Genomic DNA, 9,989 nt, shown 5'->3' with positions numbered 1-9,989 from the left:
GGGGGGGTGCTGGGGCGGGGCTCCTGGAGGAGCTGGGAGATCCGAAGAGTCTGAGAAGACCCTGCTTCTTTTCTTTCTCTTTCTCTTCCTTCCTTCTTTCCTTCTTCCCTTTCTTTCTTTCTTTCTTTCTTTCTTTCTTTCTTTCTTTCTTTCTCTTTCTAATTTATTTTTAAATCATCTCAACACCCAACGTGGGGCTCAAAGTTACAAACCTGAGATCGAGTCACATGCTGCACTGACTGAGCCAGCCCGGCGCCCCAAGAAGACTCCGTTTCTAATCCAGTACACACATTTGCCAGGCCAGTGCTGTACCTGCCCCGTCTGTCTTCTCTTTCCAAAATGGGAATGAGACTGTTGTCTCCATCCCGAGGTCCTTAGGATGAGTGAAGGAGACGGTCCGCATGGGACAGTCCATGCGGCATGTGGCACATGCTCAGTTTGTGAGACAGATTGCTGCAATTATTGAACGGAGGGTATCGGGGGCACGTAAAGGAAGAGGGAGAAGTATGGGGGAGTGACTAAAAGACTTGATCCTGGTGACACTCTAGGCCCTGACCCCGGTCACACTCTGGGTCCTGACCCTGGTGACACTCTGGGCCCTGACCCTGGTCACACTCTGGGCCCTGACCCTGGTCACACACTGAGCCCTGACCCTGGTGACACTCTGGGCCCAGACCCTGGTCACACTCTGGGCCCTGACGCTGGTCACACTCTGGGCCCTGACCCTGGTCACACTCTGGGCCCTGACCCTGGTCACACACTGAGCCCTGACCCTGGTGACACTCTGGGCCCTGACGCTGGTCACACTCTGGGCCCTGACCCCGGTCACACTCTGGACCCTGACCCTGGTCACACACTGAGCCCTGACCCTGGTCACACTCTGGGCCCTGACCCCGGTCCCACACTGAGCCCTGACCCTGGTCACACACTGAGCCCTGACCCTGGTCATACTCTAGCCCGACCCCTGGTCACACTCTGGGCCCTGACCCCGGTCACACTCTGGGCCCTGACCATGGTGACACTCTGGGCCCTGACACTGGTGACACTCTGGGCCCTGACCCTGACCCTGGTCACACACTGAGCCCTGACCCTGGTCACACACTGAGCCCTGACCCTGGTCACACTCTGGGCCCTGACCCTGGTCATACTCTAGCCCGACCCCTCGTCACACACTGAGCCCTGACCTGGTGACACTCTGGGCCCTGACCCCGGTGACACTCTGGGCCCTGACCCCGATCACACACTGAGCCCTGACCCTGGTCACACTCTGGGCCCTGACCCTGGTCACACTCTGGGCCCTGACCCTGGTCACACACTGAGCCCTGACCCTGGTCACACTCTGGGCCCTGACCCCGGTCCCACACTGAGCCCTGACCCTGGTCACACACTGAGCCCTGACCCTGGTCACACTCTGGGCCCTGACCCTGGTCACACTCTAGCCCGACCCCTCATCACACACTGAGCCCTGACCTGGTGACACTCTGAGCCCTGACCCCGGTCACACACTGAGCCCTGACCCCGGTCACACTCTAGCCCGACCCCTCATCACACCTGAGCCCTGACCCCGGTCACACACTGAGCCCTGACCCCGGTCACACACTGAGCCCTGACCCTGGTCACACTCTGGGCCCTGACCGCGGTCCCACACTGAGCCCTGACCCTGGTCACACTCTAGCCCGACCCCTCATCACACACTGAGCCCTGACCTGGTGACACTCTGAGCCCTGACCCCGGTCACACACTGAGCCCTGACCCTGGGCACCTGCAGAGCCCTGACTTCACGTGCCTTTTCCTGTGCATCCCCATAGAATGGGAGAGTAATCTGGGAGGCTCTGGGCAGGCCATTAGGAGGTTTGCTCAGAGGGGTGAAGCGTACGTTCCACAGGTCTCAATCAATAGCCCCCCGTCCTGTGTGTCTCAGGTTCCCCAGGCCAGGAAATAAGAGCGATAAAAACACCTGCCCTGGATTCCGAGAGAGTCTGGCTTTCTCCGAGGCCTCCCGTTGTCACCCAGCGCTCTGCAGCAGTGCAGTGAGCTGCAGTGGCGGGGGCGGCTGGCCCTGCCTCCTGGCGCCCAGCTCCACAGCCGGCAGTGAGGCCCGCCTTGGGGACGCTCCAGGGGTGCAGTGTTAGGAGTCTAGAGCCCGTTCGCATTGTGCAGCTGACATGCTGTGTGACCTCAGGCATGATGCGTCCCATCTCTGGGCCCCACCTCTCTGCCCCAGTTCCTGGCCTGCCCCAGCGTCACCGGGCCCGGCACCTTCATACTGCAGATTCCAAGAGAGAATGGACACATATGTGGGACACTTGTGTGTGTCTGTGCCGGGTCCTTGCTGCTGTCCAGGGTGAGCCCAGGACTTGGCCACCGCTGGCCTTCCGGGGCTCCTGGGCCGAGGCCCCTATCTCCCTCCCCTCGCTGCCTCCAGGCTCAGGCCTCCGGCCTCCAGTCAGTCTCTTAATCCCTGAAAAATGGCTGCCTCTTCACTTTGTCCCATCCCTCTCTCTTGAATTTATTTGTTTGTGCCTTTTCAGATATGAGTATAGTCATAAATGCACATTGCATTTTTGATTATTGGCTTTCAATAACTTTCTTAAATTGGGACTAGGTCAGAGGCCGGGGACAGTCTAAGGCTTTGGGCACAGATCAGCCTACTGCCTTCTAGAAGAATCCACAGCTGTGTGCAGTTTTCCTCCGTGCTCATTCCTCACTCTGAGTAACACTGGGTTTTACTGAAAATCACATAAAACAGAGGAAGGCGTGGGCCGGGCGAGGCAGCGCCTCCTTGTCTGCAGGTTTTATTGCCAGGGAAGCCGAGCGCTCCTGTCTGTCCTCCAGCCCTCCTTCCTGCGTTAGCCCGCAGGCAGTTTTAACACTTGCTTGTATATCAAAGATAAAAATCTCTTGTTGTGCATTTTTCTCAGCTTTCTATGTACTTTTAATTTTTGTGCATAAGATTGACATTTTCTTTCTTTTTTTTTTTTTAAGATTTTATTTATTTATTTGTCAGAGAGAGAGAGAGAGCACAAGCGCGGGGAGTGGCAGGCAGAGGGAGAAGCAGACTCCCCGAGGAGCAAGGAGCTTGACGCGGGGCTCGATCCCAGGACCCTGGGATCAGGACCTGAGCCGATGGCAGATGCTTCACCGACGGAGCCCCCCAGGTGGCCCAAGATTGACATTTTCTATCAAGGAAACTATGAAGCCTTCCCTTTGCAGGAGACCCTCCCACAGCAAAAGCAGAGTTTCTCTGAAGTTGTGTTTCCCTCTGAACTTTGATCCATCTGGGTCTTGATGACCTTTGGCACAGAGCCAGTGATGACAAAGTGAGGGGCTGTGGGGAGGTGAGGGAAAGCTGGCAGAACGCTGTGCGGCCTCGTGTTTCCTGACGGGAGACGGCACTTCTCTGAGTTGCAATCCCTTCCGTCCTCCGCGCGCCTGACGCAGGGTGTGGGGGGCACAGGGGGTCCGTGGCTCCGCAGCTCACAGCCTCAGGCAGCCCCTCACTTTCCGACCAGCTTGAAACGCCTCCGTGTGACATGAAATTGGGAAGATGAGTCCTTAGAATAAAAGGCTAGGGTGGTCTCAGAAAGGTCGAAAGTGGGCCTACGGATAAAAGCCTGAAACCGCGCACTCTTGGAATGGACCTCGACTATTCAGATTGCTGTAAATTCGGCAAGCCGGATTTTTACTACTGGTCAATCTACCATGGTTTCCTTTTCTAGAATGTGACCACCAGCCCCACCTGCTGGTGGACAGGAGGGACAGGACAGCTCTGCCCTTGGGAACAGGGGCAAGTCCAGGCTTAAAGATGCACTGTGGTTTCTGCCCCCGCCCTGGCCGGGCACACGGACCGCCCTCCGGCCCCGCACACAGCCAACCCCTGCAGGCCTTGTCAGAGATCGGACCCGAAGGACACCCCTGGGAAGAGTTGGCAGGGAGGGGACCGTGCCAGGACAATGGAGGTTCCAGGGGTCTCTGCCATGTCCCCCCCCCGCCCCCCCATGCAATTCTTCTACTTGACTAACGTTCCCTGTGCGCCTCCTGCACCTGGCCCGGAGCACCAGGGCTGAATGACGCCTCTGCCCCCAAGGAGGTCACTCAGACCAGCGGTCACCAGCCCAGCAACAGGTGCTGGGAAACTCTGGTGAGAAGTCGCTCACGGGAAGGGAGCTGACACCTTGCCCTTTGGCTGTCTTCCCTGGGTCCGTCCTGTGGGGCTGGTGGTCGTGAGGGCGGAGCCCACCCGCAGGGTTCAGGCCTTCCGGTAACTTCACCCCGAGCACTGCTTTGGGCCTCCACATCTTAGTCAGTGGGGCAATGGGGCCGGGAGGCGCCTTGATTCTTAACCCTAACAACACGTCCTAGAGGTACTTGAATTTCAGAACCAGGATCTGATTTGTTCCGCGAGTGTCAGGAGCCGTGCTCCGCGACGTCCCCACCGCTGGTGCTTAGCGTGTCCGCGTCTTTGGCTATTACGGCTCCATAGACCGTCCGCACGCCTTTGCACCCAGGTCAGTATTTCTGTCGGACGACTCCTGCAAGAGAAATTTCCTGAAAAAGGAGAAATGCTGGCACGTTTAAAATTTTGGTTCTACTGGGGCGCCTGGGTGGCACAGCGGTTAAGCGTCTGCCTTCGGCTCAGGGCGTGATCCCGGCGTTCCGGGATCGAGCCCCACATCAGGCTCCTCCGCTATGAGCCTGCTTCTTCCTCTCCCACTCCCCCTGCTTGTGTTCCCTCTCTCGCTGGCTGTCTCTATCTCTGTCGAATAAATAAATAAAATCTTTAAAAAAATAAAATAAAATTTTGGTTCTACTAACAAATCACTACCCCCTGTTCCCCCCAAAAGGTTGCATCAGCTTATAGGGGTGTGTAAGCTCATTTCTCCAGCCCTACGAACACAAAGTTTCAGCCGACACGGACATCTTTGCCACTTCCCAGAATATTCTGGACATGAGCTGCTTTTCACTTACTCATGGTCAGGTGCACTTTCTCGCCTATAAACTGCCTACTCATATCCTTTGCTCTTTTATATGTTGGGATGTATATATTTCATATTAATCTGGGGACATTATATGTCCTAGATATTAACCTTTGCTTGTTACACGATCGGAAATACTTCCTCCTTTTCATTGTTTGCTGTTTTAATTTTTTTTAAAGATTTTATTTATTTATATGGGGGGAGAGAGAGAGAGAGAGCATGAGCAGGGGTGGGGGGAGGGCAGAGGGAGAGGGAGAAGCAGGGGGCTTGATCCCAGGACCCTGGGGTCGTGACCCGAGCCAAAGGCAGATGCTTAAGTGACTGAGCCACTGGGTAGTCCCTCATTTGCTGTTTTTAAGTTCTATTAACGTTTGTTATGCAAATGTTTTTACTTTGAAGAATTTAGAATTTACAAATATTTGTCCAAGCTATTCTGTTCTAAGGCTATCAGTGAGAACCTCTTGCCTTCTCTAAATTGTTTTCGGTTTTCCTTCTCTTGCCTGCTCTTGAGTCTGCCGGCCGTGCGTCGCTCCCTCTGCCTGTCCCTGCGGCTCTCTCTTCGCCTGTCCAGACGGGTAGGATCGCGCCCCAGTGCTGCAGGTTTGGGGCACCGGCTCGAAGCCTCTTGTGCATCCGTGGCTTACATTCACACACCCCTGCATCTGTCTTCCATTCGTCTGTCTGTCCTGCTGCTGGTACTACAATGTCGGAGTATCTGCAGCTTTACTCTAGTTTGGATGTCTGCTGAAGTTCCTGCTTAATTTTTCTTTTCTCTTTTTTCCATTTAATCTTCCAGGTGAGCGGGACCCACACATACGCCACACTGGGAAGTATTTGGAGCGTCTTTTAATATAATGACGTGTCTCCCGCCGTAGAAACAGCCCCGAGGCGGGGATTAAATGCGTGAGGGAGGCACCGTGGAGACCCCGAGAGGCCACAGGGCAGCCGGGCCAGCTCTGAGTCCTGCCGGCCCGATGGGACCTGGGCTGAATTGTTACGGTTCATGGGATTCCAGTGGCTACGGCTCACCTACAGAGAGTAATTTTTTGGACTCTTTTATTTTTCAGAGTTCAGCATGAAGAGTTGTCAGTTAGGTAGTTAATTCACAGCTCTGATGGCAAGGTTCATGCTGGACCGAGGCCGTCAGCGGGCTCAGGGCTGCGGGGCAGAATGGTGCGCTCTGCTCTCTTCGTGGTTGCTCCACGTTGTATTCGCGCTGCAGGTGCCCCGCCTCACGGCCTTTCACGTCCACTTTAAGAGGCAGCGGATACCGGCTTTGTTGTACTATGATGTTAGGAAGCAGTCCCCGAGACCCCGTCGGGTCCGCCGATGCGCTCGAAGGGCTCCCAGAGCTCACGAGAGCTGTCATGCTCACCGTTCCGGCTTGTCGCAGGGAAAGGGCACAGACTGCTATCAGCCAGGGGAAGGGGTGCCCCGGGCAGGGCTCAGGAGGGTCCACACCGCCTCTCCCCGTGGAGTCGTGGGCAGCGTGACCTCCGCTGGCCCCGAAGTGACAGAGCGCAGGAGTGTTGCCAGCGAGGAAAGCCCCCAGCCTCGGTGTCCAAGGTCTTTATCTGGCTTCGGGTCACGCAGACCTGGACGGCTGCCCGCATGGCTGACCTCAGTCTCCAGCCCCTCGGGAGGCTGAGCTGATACCGTGTGGCCCAGAGCCCCAGGGAAATAAGGACCCTGGACTCGGGACGTCCCTGGGCTTGGTGATGACCTCCCAGCAGCTGAGGATACACGCCAGACCTCCCTTGGGCCAGATTAAATTTTTACCAAGAGGACCCACGAAGCTTCCCGGATTGTCCCTTCCTGCCCCTGTTGCACCTGAGCAGCCCCTCTTCCCCGTCCTGAACCAGGCGTCCATGGGGTCCTGGTGAGTCTTAGCTTGGACTTCAATGGGACCATCCCTCCTCCTGTATAATGGCCTGAACTGTGTCTGTCCCAAATTCAGATGTTGAAGTTCTAACCCTCGGGACCTCAGAAGGTGACTGTGTTTGGAGATGGGCCTTTAAAGAGGTGAGTAAGGTAAAAGGGGGTCCTATGGGTAGCCCTAAAACTATATAATTGGTGTCCTGATAAGAAGGGAAAACCACGACGATGGCCATGTGAGGACACGGGGTGGAGACGCTGGCTGCTCGCCAGGGAGAGGCCGCAGGGGGCCCAGCCCTGCCTGTACAGCGGGGCCAGGCTTCCAGCCTCCGGGACCAGGAGACACTAAACACCATGTGTAAGGTGCCTGCTCCGTGGCCCTTCGTCACAGCAGCCTGAACCAGCACTCAGACTCTCACTGGGTCGCTTCAGCAGACAAAGGACAGTAACCGTGATGCCTGATTCTCAAGGCGGATTCAAGACTAAAGGAGAAAAGGAGGTGAGAGCCCCCCCCCCCAGTGCCTTCTCCCACCACGTTTGGTAAGGTCTGTGGGAAGAGCCCCCCTCTCCCGGCTGTGTAGGGGGCCCATGAAGAGTACCCTCCTGCACCCCACAGCCACCGTCTCTGCCAGGCACCACCTCAGGGGTCTGCGTTCTGCCTGCAGGGCCTGGGATGGGCCAGCCCTGCCAGGTGCTCCCGCTGGTCACCCCGAAACTGCAGCTGAAGCCTCCCGGGACTCTACTCCCGTTGCCTCGGAAGGAGGAGGAGGCCGACAGGCCCCTGGGCTCTGGCTGGCCCCAATCCTGCCACCCTGGACTGTGGCCATCTTGTCCCCAGAGGGCACCCAAGTCACTGCTCCTCGGAGCGCCCCGAGTGCTTCTGGGCCCGCGGCCTCAATACCACACGAATGACACACTTTGTGGTTTTGTTTAATGGTTTCGCCGGGTGGAAGGAGTCATTCCCCAGAGACCTTGGATCCCAGCGCGGAGAACACGCATCCGCCTGTGCTCCACGGCCACAGCGGGCATGCAGCCGGGCTTCAGGCTGGGTGAGTCCTGAGGCAGGACCACATGCACGAACTTCATCCCAGAGGCTCCCGGGAGCCAGTGAGGGAGCGGGGCTGTCGGGAAGGACACGTGGCAGGCCCGACCCCAGCCTGACCAGGGGCTCCGAGGCCTAACTCGGGCCTCGGGTTCTGGCTGCCGGGCCCCCCAGGGCAAAGGAAAACCCCTGTGCACTGCTGGGGGGCAGCTCCCTGAGGACCCTGGCAGGGCTGGTTCTGCTGGCCAAAGGGCCGGGGAGGACACCCAGGAAAAGCCAAAGACCCTGGGAGGTTCTCTGCGTTGGTGTGCTGGGGGGGGACATCCATTGGCCTTGAAGGTTTGGGGTGAACTGGCGGGGTCCCCCACCTCTCCTGTACTCTGTCCCCCATTGATGTGCTCACAGCCAGCTTGGTGGGGACGGGGGCTTGGGGCTCTGGGAGTCCTGAGTTGTGCCGCCTCACGCATGTCCCACACCTCTGGGTCACAGGGAGGCCCCTGAGAGGGTTACAAGGACACTGGCCCCAAGCATCAGGCCCATGGCGGTGGCCCCTGGCCCCTGGGTCCCAGCTCCGTTGCACAGGTCGCTGGTGCAGCAGTGCGCGTAGACGTACACGTCCTTGACGGAGGCTCGGGCTTGGATGGGCACGAGGCTCTCGCAGGACTCCACGCAGCTCTTGGCCGCTATAGCGTACTTCTCCTGGGACAGCTCCATGCCTGTCACATGGAAGAAACGTACAGAGGCTGCCGGTCTGCTGACTGTGCTTGGATCCTTCCTCCGGACCCCAGAATGACTCATCCTGGAGCCTCAGTCCTGAGAGCCCATGGACCTCCTCTCCTCCTTGGCACCCACCCCTATAGTGCCCGGAGAGTCATGCTGGCCGCAGAGCCCTGGCTGGACCTGTGGGTGAGGAGTGCCCTCGAGGCCGGGGTCTGGCTGTGCTATGAAGCCACGTTTGATTCACGGGAAATCCCCCGGGGATTCTTTCTGACTTTGGACTCTTTTCTTTTCTTTCTTTCTTTCTTTCTTTCTTTCTTTCTTTCTTTCTTTCTTTCTTTCTTTCTTCTTTCTTTCTTTCTTTCTTTCTTTCTTTCTTTCTTTCTTTCTTTCTTTCTTTTTGAAAGAGAGGTGGGGGAGTAGGGAGGGGCAGACGGAGAGCTAGGGAGAATCCCAAGCAGGCTCCCTGCTGAGCACGGAGCTCCATCCCTAGACCCTGAGACCTTGACCCCGGCAGAAATCAAGAGTCAGACCCTCACTGATTGAGCCACCCAGGCGCCCCAGACCTCAGGGGTTTTTTTTAATAGAGTAAGACTTGTCACACCTCTTCCAGGCAGGGAAGTAGCCCCACCCCATGCCTGCCCTGGCCTGCACCCCCACTCCTGCCGAGAGGTCTTCGGGTCCCAACTCCCCCTCTTGGCTTCTAGGAAGACAGAGCCTGGGAAGAGCAGGGAGGAGAGAGACTCACTCAGCATCCCTGAAAGGCAGGCTTGGGCGCTGCTGGGGCAGTCTACGGGTCCTGAGCACGTGCTCCCCGCAATGTTAGTACAGTTGTGGCATCTTAAGGCCCAGGCTGTGGGGGAAAGAGGTCAGCGTCAGCTACCCAGTGTGCCGGAGCCCCAGGGCCTGGCCACGGCAGGAAGAGAGGCAGGTCCCAGTCTGCCACCCAGGACCCAGGATCCAGGAAGACTTGGGTGCAGAATCAAAGTGTTCCAGGGAGAAGGGGCAGGTGAGGGAGGGCCAGGGAGGGGTTTAGAAAGTACAGCCGAAGAGCCATGGCAGGGAGTGAGAGAGATGAGGCTGGGAAGAGGTGTCCTTCTCCCACCCCGTGCCCCCCTTCCCCCTCCTCACCTCCACCCTGGCACAGCAGGACCAACAGCACCACGGCAGCCTTCATCCTGGCGGCTTCCCTTGCAGAGAGCTCCAGGCTGGGCTGGCGGCTGGGCCTTATGTAGCTGCCACTCCCCTCGTCCTCCGTGGGCTCCTTCCTCCCACCCAGAGGGTCACTGTCACACCTGTCTTGGGCACGCCCCCCCCCCCCCCCCCCCCCCCCCCCCCCCCCCCCCCCCCCCCCCTCCCCCCCCCCCCCCCCCCCCCCC

At 57.9% G+C, this 9,989-nt stretch overlaps 1 protein-coding gene across 2 annotated transcripts; it reads right to left on the bottom strand.

The window, feature by feature from the left end:
- Positions 1 to 7,765: 7,765 nt before the first annotated feature.
- On the bottom strand, positions 7,766 to 9,901 carry LOC121101691 (lymphocyte antigen 6B-like). 2 transcript variants are annotated; one of them, XM_040625824.1, is made up of 3 exons: positions 9,742 to 9,901; positions 9,359 to 9,463; positions 7,766 to 8,609 (listed from the first exon to the last, which is right to left on the bottom strand). In XM_040625824.1, the coding sequence occupies exons 1-3, from the start codon at positions 9,785 to 9,787 to the stop codon at positions 8,377 to 8,379; spliced, it is 384 nt and encodes a 127-aa protein (XP_040481758.1). In that variant the 5' UTR covers positions 9,788 to 9,901; the 3' UTR covers positions 7,766 to 8,376. The 2 variants fall into 2 exon arrangements, with proteins under 2 accessions (XP_040481758.1, XP_040481759.1); XM_040625825.1 differs by lacking the exon at positions 9,359 to 9,463 and having other exon boundaries at positions 9,742 to 9,890.
- Positions 9,902 to 9,989: the final 88 nt, after the last annotated feature.

Source organism: Ursus maritimus, unplaced genomic scaffold, assembly GCF_017311325.1.
Source record: "Ursus maritimus isolate PB19 unplaced genomic scaffold, ASM1731132v1 scaffold_9, whole genome shotgun sequence".
NCBI classification, from domain to species: domain Eukaryota; kingdom Metazoa; phylum Chordata; class Mammalia; order Carnivora; family Ursidae; genus Ursus; species Ursus maritimus.
Note: the sequence above shows the minus strand (reverse complement) of the source record. Positions and strands in the feature narration are given on the sequence as shown.

Coding starts and splice junctions, on each gene's coding strand:
- LOC121101691 (XM_040625824.1), bottom strand. CDS start 9,787: ATGAAGGCTGCCGTGGTGCTGTTGGTCCTGCTGTGCCAGGGTGGAG. Junction 9,464..9,741: donor CCTGCTGTGCCAGGGTGGAG/GTGAGGAGGGGG, acceptor TTTCCCCCACAG/CCTGGGCCTTAAGATGCCAC. Junction 8,610..9,358: donor CTGCCTTTCAGGGATGCTGA/GTGAGTCTCTCT, acceptor TCCATGTGACAG/GCATGGAGCTGTCCCAGGAG.